The sequence below is a fragment of the Episyrphus balteatus genome, chromosome 2, assembly GCF_945859705.1.
Source record: "Episyrphus balteatus chromosome 2, idEpiBalt1.1, whole genome shotgun sequence".
Classification (NCBI taxonomy): Eukaryota; Metazoa; Arthropoda; class Insecta; order Diptera; family Syrphidae; genus Episyrphus; species Episyrphus balteatus.
The window spans coordinates 36,344,889-36,370,671 of record NC_079135.1 but is presented as its reverse complement, the minus strand read 5'-3'; the positions used below and the strand labels follow the sequence as shown (position 1 = coordinate 36,370,671).

General features: G+C 29.8%; 1 protein-coding gene across 4 annotated transcripts in view; it reads right to left on the bottom strand.

Annotated features, from left to right (window-relative positions):
- The window catches only part of LOC129910083 (U-scoloptoxin(01)-Er1a), a 48,149-nt gene that overhangs the window by 2,665 nt on the left and 19,701 nt on the right, over positions 1-25,783 (bottom strand). For 3 of the 4 annotated variants that reach the window (XM_055987340.1, XM_055987339.1, XM_055987343.1), the window contains exon 2: positions 3,361-3,595. In XM_055987340.1, coding sequence (XP_055843315.1) covers positions 3,361-3,406 — 46 coding nt within the window. In that variant the 5' untranslated portion in view covers positions 3,407-3,595. Of the gene's footprint in view, positions 1-3,360; positions 3,596-25,783 lie in introns of those variants that run through there. The other variant, XM_055987344.1, reaches the window with a different exon arrangement.

Here is a 25,783-nt window from a genome sequence, read left to right as displayed (position 1 = left end):
ACGGCTTTTCAAAAACTTGAAATCGCTTTTAAATATTTTGATATTGAATTCTAAGACCGTCGTTTTTTTTCCCCTACTCGATTACACTGATCTGATGGTACATAGTTGTCAAAAAAATTCTATCACACCACGTAGAGATATAGAGATATTACCATGCTAAAACATGAAAAAATAGTGTTTTTGGAAGTAAGTAAGTATAGTAAGAAAAATTATTATCAGAGGTCAGTTTTCATGTCTTATCAATAATAAAAGTTGATCAATTCAGGATTAATCAAATACTGTGTCACTTTGTTGTATCCTCATTTAAGTCTGAATGATTAAAAAATAATAGAGGAATGGTTAATATTTCATAAATAAATTATTAATTAATCCATCCACGTAAAAACAAAAAATAAAGAGGTTTCTTAGAAGTAGTTTTGATTTTTTGTAAAGGACCCCGCACAATTTGTATGGGAAGTGGCCCTCGGTGAAATTGTCGAAAATGGACAGTTTTTAAAATAAGAGGTTTTTTCCGATGACTATCTCAAACCTTTTAAAAGGAATAGTAACTCTCTATATTGTATTTTGCGCTATTTTTATGTGAAATCCATAGGTTTTTAGGGTCGCTGAAACCGAATCCGAAGTCCATTTTGCCCCATCACGACAGGTTTTCAAGATAATCTCGAAAAATGTCACAGCCCCAAAAAAATTTTTTGTTTGAACTGGAAGTGCGACAGTGCTAAATGTATGTTTTTCGGGTCGCTAGAAACGAACATATTTTTTGAGGTTATCTCGAAAACCTGATGTGATAGGGCAAAATAGACTTCGAATATGTTTTCAGCGACCCGAAAAACCTATGGATTCCACTAAAAAATAGCGTAAAACACAATATAGAGAGTTACTATCCCTTTTAAAAGGTTTGAGATGGTCATCGGTTTCTCAAAAACGACAATATATTTTTGGATCTGGTTTTCTGTTTTTGTTTAAAAACAAAACAGAGCATCGAATTTTAAAAACTTAATTAGTAGGTACCTACTTAACTACATATAATTTTTAAAAAAATTATTTAAAAAAAATTTTTTTTTTAAAAATTTTAATTTTGAAAATTAATTTTTCAAAAACTATGCCATAAAATGGCTTTATTTAAAATTTGTAAAAAAGATGAGGTTCTTGATTGTGAACATATATTTTTTCCAAATTAAGTAAATTTTGTTTTTAAATTGCCCCTCCCTCCAATACAATTTTTTTTTTGTGCTTTTTGGCACATTCCTCCTGAATCACCCTGTATAATACAAACATACACTTCGCGTCACTTGAATAGAAACAACATTTTTTCTTTAGAAAATAGCGATTGGCGCTTTGGTGAGGTAACTTAGTAGATTTTTGGTTTTGCATTTTCAAAGAGGAACTTTTAACAAACAATGTTGTAAAAACAAAAAACCTAAAACAGAAACCGTATGGCTTCTAGTTGCGTTTTTTCGCATTACCTCACAAAAAACAGTGTTTTTTTTGCGTCACTTGAATAGAAACAAGCTCTTAAATTAGATAAAAATGATGAAAAATCATGGAAAACACTAATTATAGTAAAGCAATATTAAGCTTTGACATTATTTGCACATTATAACCAACTATGAGCTACGAGCTACCAAAAGGCACCACAGAAAATGCATAAATAGAACTTAACATTGAAAATGCACTTCTACTGTACACAATCGTGGACCAAATTGGAGAAAGTGATAAAAGTGTTTGGTAACTTCTTACAAATTAAGAAAATGACATTTTCTACAATTTAAGGATTGAATAAGTGAAATAAACTTTCGTTTTTATCCGGAATGCATCTGTTTTGTTTTTATTGCGTTGTTTTTTCTTGAACTATCCTTGTGCAATCTCTAAGATGGTTGTTCTTCCACGTTCCTAAACTTGCCAAGAGCTTCTACCATTATTTCTTTGTAAAAGTTAGCATCTGTTTTTGAAGCGTGAAGCTTCAATTTTGCTATTGCACATCATAAAAACAAAGCGTATTACTATAACACATTTTAGTGCCCTTTATTGGCGATGCGATAAAGGTTATTCTTTTATAAACCAATGAAATAGGGCTAATATTAACGTGGTCCATCTGAGTTGGTATGTTTTCCTTTAAAAAACCACTCTTTACCTCACTACTTTTCAGTTCGAATGCAACTATAAAATAGTTAACTTTTTTGTAATCTTAGTAGAACTTAAAATGTTGTTATTTTGCATTTTGAGGCTTTTTTAATGTTGTGCACCTTTTATAACTTCCAGGATGGAACAAACCAACACGTTTCCATCGCACTAACACCACGTTTTTGACCGATTTTAGCGGAAAAGTGAAGAAAATTGCAGCTAGTTTTTAAGTTATTTTTTTCTCTGCTCGTGACTTGGGTCTCACCTGTCTTATTTTTTGATTTGATCACTAGTTTACGATATTTTAAAAATTATCTCATCCAAATTTGGCAAATTTTCCAATATCTTTCTCGATTTTGCATGGTGCAGGTGCATTTCCAATGTAAGCTGCTATTTATGCATTTTCTGTGGTGACTATTGGTAGCTCGTAGCCCATAATTGGTTATAATGTGCAAATAATGTCAAAGCTTAATATTGCTTTACTATAATTAGTGTTTTCCATGATTTTTCATCATTTTTATCTAATTTAAGAGCTTGTTTCTATTCAAGTGACGCAAAAAAAAACACTGTTTTTTGTGAGGTAATGCGAAAAAACGCAACCAGAAGCCATACGGTTTCTGTTTTGGGTTTTTTGTTTTTACAACATTGTTTGTTAAAAGTTCCTCTTTGAAAATGCAAAACCAAAAATCTACTAAGTTACCTCACCAAAGCGCCAATCGCTATTTTCTAAAGAAAAAATGTTGTTTCTATTCAATTGACGCGAAGTGTAGTATATTTATTCTGTTCGAATAAAAGAAGAAAAAAAAATAATTTACAAAAAACTGTCTGTAATGTTTCTCTTTGAGACTTATTAACCTTCCTTTGGCCACAAATAGGGAGAATATAAAAATGAGTTCTATTCTATTTTATTTGAATTTTCTACAAACAAAACCAACTGATTTTATAATTTAATATGTCATGGTCTTTCTCAAATTCTACTTCAATCGCAAGTGTCATTGTTCCGGTTGTTAATTTCCATTAATTAGTTTTAACTTTCTCCTCCTTACCACGTATGGAGTCTAACACTTTTCCAAATGCATTTTTTTTTTTGCAGACAGAAAATAAAAATCTAATCAAGAACAAAACCCCATCATACTTTGACAGTCTGTCACAATAGAATACTATCTAATAATCACTTTGATATAAAAAGTGACATTCATTAGTATTTATACGTTAATGTAGGTACTATGGCCTTACCTAATAGTATACCGGACAGCCATAAAAACTTATAACTGTAATCCATTTTCGTCCATAGACTTCAAACTGACAGAATTGACCAATAACTGTTATGTTTCCATTGAAGAATGTTTTGATTTGTATTCTTATTGATTCTAAAGACGTTTGCAAATGAGTGCCATGTCTTGTGCCAATGCGGGGGCGGCAGCAACAACAGCAGCAATTACCAACACACAGTTCAGAGACGTTCTTTGATCTAAAAGAAAAGAAAAGGAAAAAAACAAACATAATTAATTAATTGGTATTAGTATGCCATTGTGTCAGCATTGACACTATACAAGCTGACAATAATTATAATAGTGCCTCCATTCACTGACTGACATGAGAAAATGATTTCACTTTCGAATTAGCATAATTTGCGCGAATCGCACAGAATCGATTCGTGTGATTGAGTGAGTAAAAATGCAATCGCGCTGCAGGTAATTATTATTGTTTAAAGGAACACACAATATGACACCCACCCAGTAATAGTGAGTCAGTTATCTTGTCTCGTCGTCGTTGTTTGCAGATTTAAGATACAACTTACGCAAAAATGCCATTCTTGCGATATATTATTCCCACTGTCACCGACGACGACAAAAACAAGAATTCATTAATGCAAGGTTGATGAAATCTTATAAACGGGTCTTATTAGAAAAGGTGTGAGTTTTTAAATCGAAATGGGGAAGTTGTCAATTCAGAGAGTAAAATGTGACACCCACAGAATCATTAAAAGAATTACACACGAACTTACATACCTCTGTTATGGGTCTGACTTCATCTAAAGTTGAAAGACAAAAAAAAAAACCAACACCTTTATGTTCTATGGGTGACTATTTTTGAATCTTGCGCAATATTCCTGTGAATTACTGGCTTGTTGAGAACATGTTTAGCATAGTAGTGGCATGTCTTCGATAAGAATGTTCTAATAAGAATTGCTTAAGGCTTGACCTTCGACAGCAGTCTAGGTAAGAGAGAGAGTTATCTAAACAAGATCGATCTTTAAGGTCTTTGTTTAAGTATGGTAATGGGGAAAATATACTAGTCAATAAATCAAGACTTTGCAGTGTGGCTTGAAAATCTAAAGAAAGGACTTGATTCTCTTAAGACTATGGTAACGATAAATGCGTTTTCTGAGAAACAAGAGTTGCGGTTTTTGAAGAACAAAAGGTTACAAAATGGGTTTGGATGGTGTCAGTGTCATTCAAACTGGGTACAACTTTGACAAATGGCAGAGCAATGGTTCCTTTCAGTGAACATTACTTCGGTAAAATATTCGCCTGCAAGCTATAATGGAATGGTGCAGAGATACATATTTTTAAAGGATAACGGGTTGACAAAAACATTATTAGGTGGAAGGATGACAAAAAGCGTTTCGTCACCTCCACGTGGTGCAATTGGATATAAAAATATTGGATCGGATCCAGGAATTGCGACAATTGAGTACACTGCAAAAAGGATTATTCTTAAAAACTATGAATCTCGTTCATAAACCAAAATTCATACATTTTTAAGAAAAATTCATTAAATTTAAGCACAAATTCTTAAAAAAAAAGTTTAGTTTTAAGAAAGATTCATAAAATTTAAGAATCAGTTTTCATAAAAATTTTCCTATGGAAAATTTTTGTATGAATTTTTTTTAAGAACAAATACGAAGGTTTATGTATAAATTCATAAACTTCTAGCTCCAATTTGAAAGAATATTTTGCTGAATCTTAGAATCTGGACATACTTTTATGAATGAAATTGACTATTATTTTCCATTCAGTTGTATTTTGAGTTAAAATAATTTTTAAAATTGACTTTTTTCCCTTCTAAAATTGAAAAAAAAATCTATTTTCACAATTACATTTGTAAGAAGTTCATACATTTTGTGTTTTTAAGTATTTTTTCTTAGAATGAATTCATTTTTTCTTAAAATCAATGTATTTTTTCATTAATCAAAAAACAAGGAATATTTTACTGTTATCCTGTATTCGGTATTAAGAACTTATTCTTAAAATTTAAGAATTTGTTCATACTTTTTATGTTCGAAATTCATATTTTTCCAAAATTTAAGAATTAATTCATTAAATATTATGAAAGTATACATATAATTTATGAAAAAATTCTTACGTTTTGAGATTTTAAGTATATTTTCTTAAAGTCTATGTACTTTTTCATCAATCTAGAAAATAATAACTGTTGTTCTGAATCTATGCCTTGGAAAGATTTCTTTGAGGATTAAATTTAAAATCTGACATTCAAAGTGGACGGTCGTTGCCGAAACAAGTTATAAAAGTTTGTGAATAAAAGACGATATTGTTTATAGTGTTAAGCTTTTTAACCACGTAGACAATTTTGAAGAGTATAAGTACATTGCAAAAGTGTAAAATATTGTTGGTTCCTGTTGCCTCTTTCCCATATACTCAGATAAGTATAAAAACATATAATGTTAAAAATTGCTTTCTTTTATTTATTAAATATGTTTTCTTTTTTTTTGTTATAGGTGCATATTTTAAAATTGAAAATCGTAATTTGATATTTTTGTGAAATATGGAGGCACGTACGTAATCTTCAACTTTGGACCGGCAAAGGGGGAAAAATCAACACAAAATAAAAACCATATTAAAGGCGATTCTCAACAAATCCTGTACAATTGAAATTGTCATTGGAAACTAAAGCAAAACATGGAATTTAGTAAGTGTTGCATTTTATTTTATTTCTCTAAATATTTAAATTTTGTTTTAACTTAATATTATCAACATTTCTCATAGGTACCTAAATTCTTTATATTTTTATCTTTCCCCAACTTATTCAATTTTTTATTTTTATTTTTTTTTTCATATCCAGAGTCTAATGGTGCCGATTACAATAAGGTAAGAATTAGATAATTTAACCTTCTAGCTATTTCGATTTTTTAAAAAAAATACTACATATTCATTTTGCTAATACAAACTTTTTTTTTTCTTTCCAGATGATGCATCCATTAGAGAAGTAAAATTAAATTAATTTATAGTGAAATTTAAAGTGATAGTGATCAATAAAACATTTTTATAACGTTTAAACTTAATAATTTCTTTTATTTTTAAAAACAATTTTCATTTTTTTGTTTTAGATTTTGGGTTGTTTTGTTTTGCAGTTTGTTTGTTTGGAATACAATTTTTTAGGAACAAATTAAAGGCTTGGAATGGTAATGTATTATATGCATTTTTATAAATAACTGCATAAATTTTAATGAAAAGTGTATTATATTTTATGAAAACAATCATAAAACTTTAAGAAAAATTCATAGTTTTTATGATTTTTTTCATAAAATTTAAGCAAAATTTCATTTGAATTTTTACGAAATTTATGAAAAAAATCATAAAATTTAAGAAATAATCATAAAATGTAAGAAACTTTTCTTAAACTTTGTTCTTAAATTATAGAAGAAAAAAAAAAGATTTAAGAAATAATTCTTAAATTGTATGAATTTTTCTTAAAATCTAAGAAACTTTTCTTAAACATGTTCAAAACTTTTCGAATTTGTTTATGAACAGAATTCTTAAAATTTAAGAACTTATTCTTAATTTTTAAGAAAGATTCATTCCCTTATGAATTTGTTCTTAAAAAGATTCTTAAATTTAATGAATTTTTACATTGGCTCATTTGCCATGAATTTTTACATTAATTTAATGTACAAATTCATTAATTTTATGTACCTTTTTGGTTCAGTGTAACCATTTCAGGAACAACTAGTTCCCTTTAAGATCTCAATTGTCTTGCACAAGCTTCACAACTCTTCAAGATCAGAGAAAGGCTGAAGGAAAAACTTTTGAGTTTTAGCGACATCTTTTTTGCATTGATCACTATCTCAACTCAGATCATTACACATATCTACACGGTTAAAAATTCTGCCGTAGTTCTTAAGACAACCTTTGGCCTTTTTAATAATAAAAAAAAATTAATTTTTAATGTTTCGATTTTATAACACAATTATTAAATACATTTTTTATTCAATTCAAAAAATTATTTTGAATATAAAAAATAGATTTGAATTAAAAAACAATTCAATCATAACTTTATCTTAGTAAGAATTGAAATTGAAGAGGGACGTCATTTTAAAATAGAAATTAAATTTCTTATGAATGGATTCAAGGTTAATATAACCTGAAAGCTGAAAAGTACCTAAAAAATTATTTTTCTCTTAAAAACAAAAACACTTTTTCTGATGAAAAATATAAAATAAAAAAATCTTAATGTGTACTTATTTAAAGGTGCTTTGTGTTTTTTTTTTAAGTAATTTTTATGAAGTACTGAGGAAAATTGATCGGCAGTAGGTAAGATTTTACTTCACATAGTTTGGAAAAAAAAATAATTATATCATAGATAATAGACACAATAATATCACCATTATTTGTATAATATATATATATTCACATTCAGTAATGTTTTGTTTCATATTTATATTTAATACTTTAGATAAAAAAAAGAAAACGAGGAAATATTGTTGTAATAAATTACTGCAAGTAAAAATTAACGAAAACATCCTTGATTTTTAATACAGAAAAGAAAAAAAATTCAATGCAGTTCTTAGAATCTTCTGCACTGAATTTCAAATAGTGATGGGAACTATAGATTGATTTGAACTATCAAAATTTAGTAACTGAACGATTTCAACTATTGAATAAATTCATTCATTCATTCGAATAAAAACTATCGAATAAGACAATCGAATGTGAGCTATCGAATAAAAATTATCTACTATTATTTTGATTAATATTTATTTACTATTATTTTCAATATTGTTTTTTTTTTTAATTTTGTGTGAGTATTAGGTTTGGAGAACAATTTGAGGTTTATTTAACTTTTTGCAGTTCTGAAACAAGAACAAAAAACACTTTTTGAACGAAAAAAACTATCAATAATAAAAAACCATTCGCATGAATAAGCTATCGAATAAAAAATCATTCAAATGAATAAACTATCGATTAAAAAACTATTAGAATGAAAAAACTATCGAATGAAAAAATCATTCGAATGTAAAAAATATCGAATGAAAAAAGTTATTCGAATGAAAATAGTAACTGAATATATGAATGGTTTAGAATAATGAATATTTTGCAACCATCGAATAATTCGACACTTTTTATTCGATAATTCCCATCACTAATTTCAAATTTCAAGTACTAATGAAAACTATCGTATGATTAATTTATTCGAATAAAAACTATCGAACAGAACTAAATAAACTATCGAATTAAATTATCAACCCTTCATTTATTTATAGTTTTTTTCTTAAAATTATTTTTCCAGTTTTCATGAGTATTTGTTTTGCACAAACATTTAAAACTACTTCAATTCACTTTTTCAAATTTGTAAACTTGAATCGTTTATTTCATGATAGTTTTTCATGCTCTGATCTGAATTATTTTTCAGAAGTGATATGTTTTTGTATTAATAAATAATAATATACATTTTCCTTTACAATAGTTTAGCAAGCTCAATGAAAAATCATTCAGATAGAATGAATGAAAACAGTAACTGAATGTAAAAATAAACTATTTCAATGAAAATAGTTATTAAATTAATGAATGTTTCAAACTATCGAATTGAATGAATATTTTGCAACTATCGAATAATCCGATAGTTTTTATTCGATAGTACCCATCACTTATAAAAAGCAAATCCAGTGTTTCGATGTTCGTATTTGCAAAATAGTTCACGAAAATGTGAATCACTTCACTTTTCTTCTCATGTGAAAGACTTGGTTTCATTTAATAATTCAGTGGTCTCTAAATGAAACCTATCTCCTCACTGAACAATTTATAAATCAAAAACTAATTAAGTCTTAAAATTGTATTTCTACATCAATTTGCAAATCCATCAGAAACATCTATTGTGTATCATCCCGAAAATTAGATATCATTTATCATGACAGAAGAATGATCATCCTTAGACAAAAAACAATTTACTCTTATAACAAAAAAAAAAAAAAAAAATAACTACTCGATCAAAAGACCTGTCAGCGATCTTCCTAAACTTTTTTACCAATTTTCTCACGATAAATTCACTACACTGAATTTTCTTTCGAAATTGTATTATTTAGAAAAAAAAAAAATATATTAAATATATTGCACGTCGCTTCATCGCTTCGTCGTCTCCGTTGTAAAACAGTGATGGTGCACGTTCGTCTCAGCGAGTGGTCTTCAAATTGCCTAAACATTACTTAACTTAAACTTTATGTAACAAGCACAGTTATTTTATATTGGTTTCTTTGGCTTGAACTCCTGCCCCACTTCCACCCACATTATAATTGTAATCATTTTACAATGAAATGTGTTAGCAGAGTGCGCGCACGCCACTGCCATTACATAATATTCTCTTTCAACCAATCGTTAATTACTCAATTTACTTCAATAGAAAAAAAAATTAAATAATAAAAAATAAAAAAAAAAATTATCGAAAAATGTATCATGCGCAAAATATTGAACAGAAAAAACAATGGAAAGCTAGTTGCAGTTAATTAGCTTATAAAGGTATAGCTAGTAGCCAAACTTGAGACTTTAGTCACATTTCACTCGTATTTTCTCATCCGTGACGACTATGAACGACGGACGTGACACGATGGCGTTAAAATGAGCCACCTTGAAGGATTAATTAAAATGTTTATATTGATCTTTCAAGCTTCTGTGAGCAATGTGCAGTCAAAAGACTGTCTGTGAGCTCGAAACATTAAATTTTACAGACAAAACAAAAATTCAATACAATTATAATTTTAAAGAAACCTTTTGTTTCTTTTTACTTTTCTTTGGTTTGTAAAATCCATCATCATTCGCATTAGTCTTTGAATATTCATCAGACATTAAGATTTAAAGATGATCCCTGGCATTTACCCATTGGCCCATCCATTGCCCGGAGGCTATGCATTGAATATTTATGGTGAATGGTGAATCTTCATCATTCTTTGGATGGCATACTAACATAGTCGTAGCTGTATTCTTTTGCGCTTGAATCCTGGTTGAAGACTTCAACTTACAATTACCTGTTCGCCTTATTTATTTATATAAATATATTTATTTGGCCTATAGACTATTGAAATCAAATATTGTAGTTAATAGTAGTTATGGAGACTTCTCAGTACAGTAAGGTCAAAATAGACATACAACCCAGAAAATTCGCATTGAAAGATCGATTTTTTATTTTAGTTAAAAGTCAAAAGTCTCCAAAAATCCAATGAGCATTGTACAGAGGGGTTGAATTCATTTGTTTGGACCAAAAATAACGGTCGCTGCCAAATAGAAATTTTGGAAAAGTTTAATTTTCTCAAAAATGTCTCCTATAATTTTGATTAAAAAATTTAGTTCATAGTTTTTTAGACAAGGTCTATCTTATAATGATTTTTTTTTTTTCAAAAATCGTTATTGACGGACCTCCCATATAATCGTTTTTTAATTTCTGGCTATATACCAAACAACTTGTTCAATTTTAACGAATTTTTTTATGCAAAAGCACCTATATATTGCCTAAATATAAATCAAAAATAAAATAATTTTTGGAATTAATTTTTTGATGGAATTGAATGGAATACCAACTTTATTGCCAATATTAATCCTTTATTGCCATTAGTTAAAACCAAAAGTTTCGAGAAAAAAATACATTTTCTTAACTTTGATATTTTTTCTAATAAATTAACCAAAAGCTTTGACTTCATATACATTAGGGTGGACCAAAAATTTTTTCATTATTTTAACTTGCTCTACCGATAACTTGTTTTCTCGACATAAAATAATGCTACCCTAATTTTTTCAGATGTTTAGGGGTTGCGCGCACCCCTTTTATAAAAAAAATAAGCTCTTTTAGTTTTTAGTTTTTTTAAAGCTTAAATAATTTTTTAATCAAAAAGCTGTTTGAGTAAAAAGTATTGAGTTTCAATAGATCTACTTACTTCAATTTTTCTTTTTTCAAAAAAAAATATTTTTGACTGATTCCCAGGCGTTAGAAGTCGAAATTACTGATAAATGCTGGGAAAAAAGATTTATAACTATGTTTTATTCTTTTTTATAACGGTTAAAATTATTTTTATCGTATTCCTCATCAAATTTACTATAAAAACCGTGCTTTTATTAAATTCTTCTTAAATTGATAAAAGTAAAATAATTTTTAAAAAAGATCGTACCAAAACAAGTGAAGGAAAATTGGGGGAGGGTAGTATATCTTGGTCGCCGAGATTTGATAACGGTATTTTGTAGAGGAGTTAAATACGATCATTTTTTACTATGGGAGAGGTGGTCTATTTGGCTCCGTTTAGGCGGGAATGGCAATTTTCTAAAAAATTACTTTAAATAATAAAAAAAGTATTAAAAAACAATGACAACACTTACAGTTATGAATGATACCTTTTTCAAAAGCTAGAACTGTACACTTTATTCTAATTTTGAAGTGTAGTTATTTCAATCAATTGTTTTTGAAATAATCGATTTAAAAGGAAAAAATTGGGAAATAAAGTTTAAAAAAACACATTAAATACTATTTCTGTCAAGATTGTGGATTACAATACAAAAAATGGCTGATAAAATAAAGTGTCACAATTGATTTATTATCAAATACTGAAGTCCATATGTTTGAATGCCTCCTAGTTTTTGAGAAAATTGAAAAATAAAAAAAATTATTTTCTCACGCCAACTCGAGATCGTACTTCTGGTTCCACAAAATTTTATTTTGAAAACTATCCAAATATTTTAATGATGTTGTTGTTGATTCACTGCCTTATAATATTGAATATTGGATATGTTTTTTATGGTGGCAAAAATATCGAAAACAGCCATAAAAATTATAATCTGATAAAAAATAATTTTTTTTATTTTTCAATTTTCTCAAAAACTAGGAAGCATTCAAACATATGGACTTCAGTATTTGATAAGGAATCAATTGTGACACTTTATTTTATCAGCCATTTTTTGTATTGTAATCCAAAATCTTGACAAAAATAGTATTTAATGTGTTTTTTAAAACTTTTTTTCCCAATTTTTTACTTTTAAATCGATTATTTCAAAAACAATTGATTAGAATAACTTCACTTCAAAATTAGAATAAAGTGTACAGTTCTAGCTTTTGAAAAAGGTATCATTCATAACTGTAAGTGTTGTCATTGTTTTTTAATACTTTTTTTTATTATTTAAAGTAATTTTTTAGAAAATTGCCATTCCCGCCTAAACGGAGCCAGATAGACCACCTCTCCCATAGTAAAAAATGATCGTATTTAACTCCTCTACAAAATACCGTTATCAAATCTCGGCGCCCAAGATATAGTACCCTCGCCCATTTTTCCTTCACTTGTTTTGGTACGATCTTTTTTAAAAATTATTTAACTTTTATCAATTTAAGAAGAATTTAATAAAAGCACGGTTTTTATAGTAAATTTGATGAGGAATACGATAAAAATAATTTTAACCGTTATAAAAAAGAGTAAAACATAGTCTTAAGGCTTTTTTCCCAGCATTTATCAGTAATTTCGACTTCTAACGCCTGGGAATCAGTCAAAAATATTTTTTTTTGAAAAAAGAAAAATTGAAGTAAGTAGATCTAATGAAACTCAATACTTTTTACTCAAACAGCTTTTTGATTAAAAAATTATTTAAGCTTTAAAAAAACTAAAAACTAAAAGAGTTAATTTTTGAAGTTATACTTCTTATGGGAGGGTGGGTATGAAAATTTACTTTTTGACAAGAATGTCAAAGGGATTATGACGCGATCACCCTGGGTAGCAGGGCTGTCGTTTCACCTTTAGAGTAGGCAGTACTTTAGTATTTAAAAATGCAGTACGCCGCAGTACGGCAAACATAAAACACACAACACGTTGCAAGTTACATGTTTCATGTGGCAAGTTGCGTGTGGCAAGTTGCATGTGGCAAGTTGCGTGTGGCAAGTTGCATGTGGTAATTTCCATGTGGCAAGTTGCCAGGGTTGCAAAAAGCTCACATTTCAGCTTAGCTCACAGCTCAGCTCAAATTTGAGCTAGGTACCATAGCTTAGCTCATTTGAGCTGAGCTGAAAGTGAGCTGAGCTGAAAGTGAGCGCCCCAACTTCCAACGCCTATATCTCGGAATTTTGAAAAAAAAATGAAAAAAAAAATGTTTGATGCCAAAAGGTAGCGAGGACTCTAACCTACATTTGGGTACAACTCCCATCCCTGTAGGTGCACGCGTTCTCAAACCGGGTGAACTTAAAGGTAAAAAAAAAGTTAAGCCCGATTCTGAAAAAATAGGTATGATGTGGCGGTTTAACATGGAAGATGATTTTTTAAAAATCTGAGAATGTGCAAAGCGTAGGCCCATGACACAAGCTATCATTGGGCATCACTCCCAAAAATTGCTCTCAAGCGGTTTAGCTCCCAGGAGCCTTCAAAGATTCGGGGGTTTTTCGAAAAAAAATTTTACCCCAACTTTCAAAACCGATTTTCTCGGAATTTTAAAAAAAGTCGAAAAACCGGATTGTACCGGAGTTTTTTTTTATGATAAAAAAAGAAATATTTTACTAAAAAAATAGAAATATATTTACTATTAAAAACACCAAGAGAAAAGATCACGAAAAATTATCTGTTTTATTTATAAAAATATCCATGTGTTAAAATAATTCCATTAATAACTAGAACCAAACATCTTAAGCTATGGTGTTTTATAAAAGTTTAAAATATCTTCATATTTCATTATACTTTCCAAATAAAAATCAATGTATCCTCTCACCCATCACAGCTCAGCTCAGCTCACTTTACCTTAGCTCACCCAACAGCTCAGCTCAACCATCAGCTCAGCTCACTTTCAGCTCAGCTCAAATGAGCTGAGCTATGGTACATATCTCAAAAGTGAGCTAGCTCAAAATTTGAGCTGAGCTGCGAGCTGAGCTCACTTTTGAGCTTTGTAGCAACCCTGCAAGTTGCATATTGCTACTACTAGTGCTGAAGCACACACAATTCTCATAAAATTACCATATCGCACATTTTATGCGCAATCATTTACTTTCGGTAACCATATATAGTACGTTCTGAACCGCACAACATGAGTAAAGTTCACAGATTAAATTGAAAACTACATGGACGCAAGGAGGATGAAAGAATTAATTTATCGTTCACTTGATAAAAATGTAAAAAACGAAGTGTGGATTAATTAATTTAATAATAGAAATTAAAAATATCAAATGAAATTCATTTACATTTACTGAATGAGAAGTATAACTTCAGTCGCGTGTACATGTGTACACACACTCTTTTTTTTTTATAAAAGGGGTGCGCGCAACAACTAAACATCTGAAAAAATTAGGGTAGCATTATTTTGTGTCGAGAAAACAAGTTATCGGTAGAGCAAGTTAAAATAATGAAAAAATGATTTTTTTGGTCATTAGATAAATTACAATTTTTTTTCTATTGGAAATACGGACATGACAATGCTGCCGTCTGCCGGAAATGACATTTCAGTAAAATAAATAAAATTATATAAAGAGAAGATGTATCAAAAAGATTTACAATAAATTTGAAATAATAAATTACATAAATAAATACACTAGCCCAAAAAATTAAGGGAACAAAAAAAAATCGTGATTTTTTTAGTGATTTTCGATAGGCTGTATCTCAGTAAAAAATGACCGCATCGTGATAAAATAAAAAGGATGTGAAAGCTTTATTCTTCTTGTTTTAGGATTAAATATTAAATTATTTTATTTCTAACGGTAAAATAGCAAAATTGTTGCAAATGTTCAAAAACCAAAATTTTCTTATTTTTTTATGTTTTTACTTCTCTCGTAAGGAAGTGGGAAAATTTTTTCTGATAAAATGATTATTATTTTTAGAAAGGCTTTTTATTTGGCTTTAGAATTCCTTTTGTTTCAAACTTCTACGATTTTTTTTACACTGCAATATCAGTCATCAAACCAAAAACCATACTTTTGACTTTGACTGTCAATATCTCAACAACGGATCACTAAACAGAAAATTTAAGGACACATTTAAAAACTTCATTCAATTCTCTACAAGGAAAATAAGTTTGTTTTGTAAAAAAAAATGTTTTCTTATTTTTGAGATTAATTTAGGAAAGCTATCAAAATAGGCATTTTTACGGTTTTTTAGAAAATGTACCGCTATTTAATTTCTATGGGTGAAAAGATTAAACTGAGGCTTAATTATTGAAGCTTAATATACCTGGAATTAATATGCAAAGTTTCAGGCTTATTCCTCAAGCAGTTTTTCTGTTGTGAAGGTTTGAACATTTGAGATGAAGTAAAACACCATATTTCTGCAGTTCTAAATGACTTACTTCTTGTTACTTTTTTATGAGCAAAATCAATTTTTTTTGAGTTTATTCGAACATTTAATTGATAAATATCGTTTAAATTATAGATAAACCAAAGAAAAACAAAAAAAATTTCAAAATTAGGAAAAATATCCAAAAATGGTATAAAAAGCTTTTTTTCAAAATTTAAGTTTTTTTGAAAACTTTTAATTTTTTCTTGGTTTATCTTAAATTTAAACGATATTTATCAATTAAATGTTCGAATAAACTCAAAAAAAATTGATTTTGCTCATAAAAAAGTAACAAGAAGTAAGTCATTTAGAACTGCAGAAATATGGTGTTTTACTTCATCTCAAATGTTCAAACCTTCACAACAGAAAAACTGCTTGAGGAATAAGCCTGAAACTTTGCATATTAATTCCAGGTATATTAAGCTTCAATAATTAAGCCTCAGTTTAATCTTTTCACCCATAGAAATTAAATAGCGGTACATTTTCTAAAAAACCGTAAAAATGCCTATTTTGATAGCTTTCCTAAATTAATCTCAAAAATAAGAAAACATTTTTTTTTACAAAACAAACTTATTTTCCTTGTAGAGAATTGAATGAAGTTTTTAAATGTGTCCTTAAATTTTCTGTTTAGTGATCCGTTGTTGAGATATTGACAGTCAAAGTCAAAAGTATGGTTTTTGGTTTGATGACTGATATTGCAGTGTAAAAAAAATCGTAGAAGTTTGAAACAAAAGGAATTCTAAAGCCAAATAAAAAGCCTTTCTAAAAATAATAATCATTTTATCAGAAAAAATTTTCCCACTTCCTTACGAGAGAAGTAAAAACATAAAAAAATAAGAAAATTTTGGTTTTTGAACATTTGCAACAATTTTGCTATTTTACCGTTAGAAATAAAATAATTTAATATTTAATCCTAAAACAAGAAGAATAAAGCTTTCACATCCTTTTTATTTTATCACGATGCGGTCATTTTTTACTGAGATACAGCCTATCGAAAATCACTAAAAAAATCACGATTTTTTTTTGTTCCCTTAATTTTTTGGGCTAGTGTATTATACAAAATATTAGACAAAAGCTTATATTAACATAAATATGAGGAATAAATTTGTATATAATTTTAAATTTTTAGTATTAAATATTAAATTTTTAATTTTAAAATTTTAAATTTTTTTAATTTTCAATTATTTTAAATTTTTAATATTTTTTAAAAATTTTTAAATTTTTTAAGTTTTTTTTTTTTTTTTTAATTTAAAATTTTTTTTTTTAAATTATGGAAGAGCGAGAAATTTTTATTGTAAATTTCTATTTGCTAAAAGAAATCAATTGTTTTTGAACCTCTGTCAAAAAATTGATCTTTTTTTTTTAATCCGAGGTCAAATTTTTCAGATCTAGATTTTTAAAGAGACTTACATACGTACACCTATTTGCACGTACACACTTTCATAGACACCACAGTATTCAACAATTAATGTGAATATTTGTTTTTGTAAATTTTTGACAAGTTTTTTTTTTATAGGAAAAATTGCTAACACATAGCTACGAAAAAAAATAAATCTCTTGGACGAGTATCCTTTTTCCACAAAAGATCATTAATTTGCTGCTCTGTTTTAAAATGTAAATATTTTAAAAGAAAAGTGTTAAATGCTCAGGATTCTAACACAAAAACAAAAAAAAACTACTCACAATATTCATTTGTACATATTTACTACAATTCAAAAATTGCTGCAGGAAACAAAAATTAATCTTTTTGACCTTTCCAAATGAACCCTTGTTGCTATGATTGTTATTTATCTTCAAAACAAAATTCCTTAAGATCCCAACCCAACTTAGTAGCGAAAACAACAAAAAAATATGTGAAAGCACTTTAAAATACCTCAAACCCTCAACTAGAATTCACCTTGATCCTGAGATAAATGACTCTTGACGAGAAAATCTTGTTATCCTCTCACTTTCAGCGTGTCTCCATCAGCGACGGCGGTGGTGGTGGCGACGCGGCTTGTAAACACCACATGTTAACCTCTCTCTTGCTCTGGCATAACAAGGAACTTAAACTCATTCGAGGTCACATCGCGCGCACAACCTCGAACTCTCCTTTAAGCTTGAAAAAGAAGAACGGAACACGGAATAAAGCAAAACAAGAAATAAGCCTATACCAATACTACTACTAACTTGAATTGAAATAATGGTCATTGTTAACGGCAGCAGCACAGCAGCACAGCAGCTCGCGGCCACAATCGATGTGTCCATGGAATTGTGGTTTTTCTTCATTTTTTCTTACCTAGCAAAGCAATCCACACCAATATGAAACGCAAAGCCTTGCAGATAAAGAATTTCGATCAATTACATTTACCTGATGATGTACAAAAAAAACTATACTGCCCCCAACATCCGTTAAAAGAGTCCCACGGTAAGGTCTTTTGAGGATGAATCCGCATAAACTCGAGGCTACACCATAATTCAAGGATGAAATGTAACCAAAAGACGTATTGAAAAGTTGCCCTGTACCACAACATTCCAATGACTACAATTATCATTTTTTTATAAACAACAACAACAACTGCCAATCTTAAGTCATGGTTAAGCCCATCAATATAGTCACTAGATTCACCCGCAAACAGGATGTTGAATTGCGCTGAGTCAAAAAGTCATAGGTATATTTCGCCATGAATCCATTAATATTTCTTTTAAAAGCTTTCGGAACTGACACCTCCCAAAAAAAAAATAACAAAATCAAAGGAGGAGGAGCAATCGCCTCGCCGGATTTTCGTTTGACTTGACTTTGGGACGGGAGGCCTTAATTAGTTCCAAACGTGCAAGGTAATTACCAAAGCCCATATAATGCAATAATGCGGAACTTTAATTAAAAAAATTGTGCACAGCTTTCAACAATGGATAATGATGGAGTCAGGAAAAAGATTCAGTTGGTGGTGTTTTTTAATCCGAGAGATATACCTACTCTGTGTCGTTGTTGTCATGACGACACACAGCGAGTTTATACGACACGGTACCATAATAATGGTGGTGGTGCGTCTTTGATGTGACCTTTCCATGAAGTGGATAGTAGTGGTATAGGTACCTAGCTAAAGTCTCATAAATCATCTTCTTCTGTCGATCGCGCAATGGAACGGTATTCCAATGTTGCTATGACGTGATGGCAATAACAATACAACACAAAAAAACAACATTACTTACAACTCGTACAACAATTAAGAAAGAAAAAAAAATATTAAAGAAATATTACATAATGAGGTTTTATGGAAGAGCATCGTGGATTAGATTCAAGTCGTCGATGGTAAACGACAGTATGATGTACAAAAAAAATGTTTTGTAATATTTCGGCAGATGGAATAGCATTTTTCTTGACGACTTCTTAAAGTTTTTCCAAGAACACTGATTTGATTGGGTTTTCGGAAAAATTCTTTTGCAAAAAAATTTTCGCATATCAATGAGACTATGAACATTTATCACTGCTGAAACTAGTGAAATATTTGGCTTTTAAAATATTTGTACTGGCACGATTGTCGGTTTTAAAGTTAGATTTTGATATTTATACGTTTTTTATTCGGTCTGTGTAGCTGGATTAAGTTTTTGTGCATTCAAAACTGGACTTAAGGGTGAAGGTTAAAAGGGTTTATAGAAGAGACAACTATGAACAGTACCCAAGCTAAAACGATGTGTTAATATTAAAGATTTAGGAGGAAACCTTAAAATTAGGCCTCTAAATTCGTATTCACTACAAAGAAGTAATGCATGAAAATAACCTTAAGTAAGGGATTAGATTTTAGAATTTTGAAAAAAAAAAAAAAAATGCTAAATGACACACCCTAGTGTGTACGTTGCGCCGACCATCTAAAGCAAAACAGCTCGGTTGCTAAGTTCAAACTCTATGGTGAAGCTCCAAAGGAACTCCGATATAGGATAGATCGAGGGTAAATAATTTGACTTTTACTATGAAAAGTGCCAATCTTATAGGAAAAATCCCTTGTGGATTTGGGGAAAACCAGAACACAAGACTGAAGTTTACTACGGCGCACATAGAGGTATTTGCGTGATCTACGCGGCCAAAAGTCAATATTAAAGTAAACAAATAGCCGTTACTATTGAGTTACACAAGTAGGAGACACCCCAACAAACAATAGGCTGAAACCCCACTCTTCTCCAATTGCTATGTAGAAATAAAAAAAAAATTTGTCTGAACTTCATCATTGAATTTTCGTGGCACGTGACTGATTTGTGCGGTCTTGAGAAATTGTTAGCTTTTTATTAAAATTTAAGTGATTAATTTTTTTCTAGTGAAAGTAGTGATGGATTCTGAAAATACAGGTATGTGACTATTCAAAAACAATTTATTTTATGAAATGTGTTTTATTTTAATATTTTTTTGGTGATCGTCAAAAAGTGTCCAAAATAAAGTTTTTTTTTTTAAGAATTTTGTGTATGATAAGATATTTGGTTAAGGATCCTGTTAGATCCCGCAATGTTTGTTATTAATATGAAAACTTAGAGGCCTAAGCTAACAAATTCTTGAAAATTTAGCCGCGGAATAGCGCAGATGCGCGAATTTTCAGCACATAGAAATATATTTATATTTAATATATTTGCGTAATTAGTATTAAAAAAATTATAATCTCAATTTTTTCTCTCGTAATCAAATAATTTTGTATATTGGGCATTTAAAAATATTAAAAAATTTTTTTTTTTCAAAAAAAAAATTCACGAAAAAATTTTTTTTTTTCAAAAAAAAAAAGTATTTTGTAAAAAAAAAAATTTTTCCTAAAAATATGTTTTTTTTTTGTAGAAAAGACAACTGATTTTTGTAATTTGCGTGTTATAAAATAAAAAAAAATTAAAAAAAAATTTTAGCCGCTTAGATTGTTGAAATACCTCTATGTGCGGCGTTAAAATGTTTTTTTTTTTATTTAAATAAATACTTTTTCAAAGTTGAAACAACTTTGGTATAAGAAGTTTTGTAACTGTAAACCACTTTAAACTAATGATGTTCTTCTTGATTCTAAAATTGTCGTCTTCAACGCAAACATATTCCGAAAAATTGAATTAACGTGGTTTTCGTTGATTTTAAGTTGTTTTTTTTTACCTCAGTGTAACTTGAGTCTTATGTATATTAGCGGAATTTTGAACAACAAAAAAACTATACAATATACATATATGAAATGAACTACTCAAAGTTAAACGATTTTGAAAATAATATATTTGCTACACTGAGGAAAAAAATAAATTGAAGTTAAAACGTCGTTGTTTCAAAGATGAACTACTTTGTTTTATGTGACTTTAAGATACGAAACCATACAAAAATACACTTTTTTCCACGTTGATTTTAAAATGTTCATCTTCAACGCAAAATCATTCCGAATAATAGTTAAATCAATGTGGTTTTCATTGATTTTACGTTGTTTTATGGTGGCTTTTCCCTCAGTGTATGATTTATTAGAAAACTGTACGAATTCGAATTTTGAACGTGTTTGGTACTTGTTCTTTTTTCCTTCTAATTATTTCTATAAAATAAAAATTTAATTTTTAGATCTAATCATCTGATTGCCAAAACAAATGCCATGTATTCCTACAACCCTCGTCTTTCCACAACAACAAATCCATGATTTTACCATTAATTTATTGTCAAATAAAAAAAATCTCCAACAAATGTCGATCTAAACATCAAGCTTCCCTACAAAGGCAAGACAATCTTCCTTCGAATGCGCAATCGACTTAACCTCATTTTACAAAGTCCCACTGAACTTCCGCAAATAGTTGCAGTTGTGAGGTGTAATTGTGCCCCATTGAACGCGTTATATACTCTCTTACAATAAAATTTACAAGCCAACCGCACTTCAATCAATCGAAACCATATCAATACCAGGCCATGGATATAACCCTACTCTTTTTTCAACGAAGATTTTTGCTCTCCATTTTCATCGATGATCGGTTTAGTGTAAAGCAACAATTGTATGGTTTTTGCTCTCCCTTCTGCTGGAGGTTTACCCCCTTTTTCTAAGTTCGCAAATGCACATTGCGCAATTGCACAAACTCATTTCTATTATGAATACAACACAACCAGTTCCACTTGGCATCATGATACCAATCCAATATATCTGGCAGAGCTTTAGGCCAGATCTGGCTAGACCAATGCTCTAAAGAAGTAGCTAGGTTAATATGAACAAAATATGCTCAGTGCACATAACACTGAGCTAGTAAAATACCTGAGGAGGGGAATGAAAAAGAGGGAATGCACATTTTGCAGATTCTATAAATCAAGCAAAGAGGAAGAAGTACAAACATATAGACGAATCTCGGCATAATCACACAAGGTAAAGAAGTCTAAGACGGTGAAGACGATGATAAAGAAGTTGAAGAAGAAGTTTTGAACAATATTGTGCAATGGACACGTTTTTGTTGTAAAATGATGAGGCCAGTGGTAAAGCCTTCTATGGCATGAACGTGAGTAATACTCACTGAGTATATTTGTATAAGGTTTTTGCTGAAATTTTGTTTGGATTTTGCGATCGCATGAATGGAGATGTGTTTTTTTTTTTGTTTTCGTTGAAAAATTAGAATGATTGTGAGAAAAAATGAAAATACTTTCGATGGAGAGAAACAAGAATTAAATTTTTTTTTTTTTTTTTTTTGAAGAATTTATTGAAATGAATTCTTATACTTTCAGTGAAGGATTCACATAAAATGGACTAAAAATTAAAAAAAATGAAGAATTTTTTTTACAAAGAAACTAAACACACAATAGCAAGAGTTATTGATTTAAAAAAATTTATATTGATATGTTTTTAGTGGAAAGGAAACAAGAATTCTTACAGCCATTTTTTTTTCAAGATGGTGGTTAAACATCGGTAAAAGTGAAAAATGATAAAGATATTAAATACCTACTTTAACAGTGAACAAGGCCAACATACCATTTGGAAACCTAGTTGGACTTACAAAGTGTTGTTCGGTAAACATGCAATTTTTACAGGTGATGGTTGAACTCAAACAATTACTTGTCAGAATTCCAGTCGATTTTTAACTTCTGATTACTGCAATATGACTAGAACTAAAAAACTTATACTTTATCAAGTAAAAATGGAGGTCGTCGTACTCAGTATGGATAAGGTATCCAAACATTTAATACAATGTTATTTTAAACCTTCGAAGAACGATGTCTTCAGGAATATCTTAATTGTTGTGGTTAGTACAAAAAAAACTTAATACTTTGGGAGGTTGCTTTGAAGCAGGTTCATAGATCCAGTGACTTATAACAGACAGATTGGACGGTTCCACTAAGTTATCACGTCAAGCTTAGAACCTTGGAAAAGGGTTTCTGGAATGAAAGCTATATCGCCATACGAGACAAAAGAAAACTTCTTCGATTCAGGAAGATTTGTTGAACGGACCGATCCCAAAAATACGATGAAACTCTTGCTATTTGCAGAGAGGAACTCTAGAACTGTTTCAAATCTATACGCAAGTCTCGAACAAAATTTCAACTTTTTGTATGTTGGAGGAGAGGGAGAAGAAACGTCACGAAAATACGATGGGAAACCATTAAAGGTTGGTACTTGGCATCTTTGAATTTTCACTGTAATTGTAAGAGAGTGAATTTTGTGGAAAGATTTTTGAATGCGTTCTTATTAGATAAAGTTAACCAAAGGCACTAGATTATATGAAACTACGTTATTTTTTATATTGGGTTCTAGAAATATTGCAAGAATATGAAACATTACATCACAAAACCAGCTTCAGTGACTTATTTAAATTATGCTAAATGTTTTCAATGTCAATGTCAATAGTCAGGTGAAAATCTTAATGTGTCTTACAAGAAACATCACTTTATCCACAAAAACAGCTGTACCGTCTGATTTTCATCCCGGTGGTGGTAGCATTGGCGCTTATAAAATAGAATGAATTGGCCTATTAATTTTCGGCTGATATTATTGGTTTAACACCTGAATACTTTTTATGGGACCCGTTTTCCACAAAATGTTGCTGCATCCTTTTGCTGAACTTACTGGCGAAATTTTCATTCTAATTAAAACTAAATTCAGCCCTGCGTGAAAAACTGACAAATTCTTCAGATAAGTAGATATTCCAACGAGCATTTACAGTCGAGCTTAAATGAAGCTTTCAAACCAGAAATCAACCATTATTTATGAAGAATAGAAGAAATATTCCAAGAGTTAATCAATTATGTACAGTAGGGTGGATCAATTTTGTTGTTTTTCATTTTTGATTTCAGTCAGTGAAATAAAGTCTAAACGAACAAAATTGTTAATACTGCCCCAAGCCTTCTGAATGCTTAAAAATGGATCTTTTTACCTTTAAATTAAATAATAAGGAAAAATAATGTTTAACATAAATTTTCTTTTAAATTCGTGTTTGACTGAGTGTAAAACATAACTATTATTTCAAAAAAAAAAAAATTGGTTTCCAGTAACTTCTGTATAAATTTGATAATCGAAAATTCAGAGTTCGTTTAATATTGTCACCCCCTATCAAAATTCTCCACTATTTAATAGTATCGCTTTAACACTATTACCAAATCTTTAAAAAATTACCACTAACCTATCTAGGTTAGCGCCATAAAGTCACCTTCGATTTCAAACATTATGAATGTGACAAGTGTCCTACAAATTTACTAGACCACATTTTCTGTCTGGGTTTCCAATGCTTTACTAACTTCTTTATTGATCAATGATCACTGTGATCACCCTATGGCAATTCTTTATACACAAGTTGTTGCAATATCAAAAGGCCAATGAAACGAATCATTATAAAGATTCCATAGTTGGCAAAGAAGGTAATCAATCACACAAGATACCATATAAATGTCATTATCACTGCAACCGCCCTAATTTGTCATACAATTGAGGTAGGTATTTTTTTTTTTTTTTCATTCGACAGAAAAAATACTTGCTTTAAGAAAAAGAACAAGATTATGACATTCGCTTGATTTGTGCCGCTCACTTATGTATATACACAACATTATAATACCGTCACCTCAAGAAGGTAACCTTGACAACTCTATACAGTTTCTTGTCGAAGCTTCTGAGCTCATAAAAGTAAAGCAAGTTGAGAGTAGAAAAGACTCTCAAGGAAAATAACTTCTGAATTTGTCAAATGGAACAAACCACACACGAGTGTATATAAAACATAGCACCTATAGATAAAGAGCTCAGTTCTGGAACTTAAGTTATGGACTCTATTCTATATGCATATACCCTTACCTAGTTCCAGAGTTGAATGCTCCACCTCATGAACGCAATCCGCTTTTTATTTGTTTCTCTCTTATTTATAATTTTCCATTCAAACTACTCTGACTGCCCCCGAGTGTGGTAATTAAATCATAAACTTGTAAAACGTATTTATTTATTCTTTAAAACTAATTTCCTTAAACGCTATTTCATGTTGCCAGCCTGCGCAAACTCAGGTCCGGTAATAATATAATGAATTAGCGAATCCACTCCAAATTGAGCGTGATCACTATGAATTACACTTCTTGGTTTTGCTACACTGTTGAGCGTTGGTTGCATTTTTAATGTAGGTATTTATATGGTATCGATATTTCTTGGTTTTTTTCATTTTCAATTTTAACACAAAAGCTTTATTAGTTAAGGTAGATTAGATTTGATAAATGTTTTACTCAGCGTTTATGACAAAATACTCCCATGGTTATTAACACTATAATACTGACTATAACTATCAAAAGCTATTTCGAATGTGAACAAATTTTCTGACTAGATGTTTAACCATAATTCACCCACTCAATGAGTTCAATTAGTTTTGATCATTTTAAACGTGCATTAGGAAATATTTAGTGGGAGTTTTAAGAGGAAATCAGTCATAACAATTTATTAAACAATGTAAGTATAAATTAAAGTTATTTTCGTTTGGTATTGGAAAATATCATTCGATAAGAAATTTTCAAACAAAGTATTCAAGGATCTGGCATGCTATATAACATGGTTTTTGAAACAGAGATTCGGTTTTATTTGCCACCTCAAAACATGTAACAGATGTATATTAGAGTAGCTCTGGAATCAATACCTGTGATCACCATTGTTTCTTTCAACATTAACGTTTTTATAGAATCACGAGGTTCAATGGTTCACGACTTGTTTTGTAAAATTTACGAAGCCTCCAAGAGTT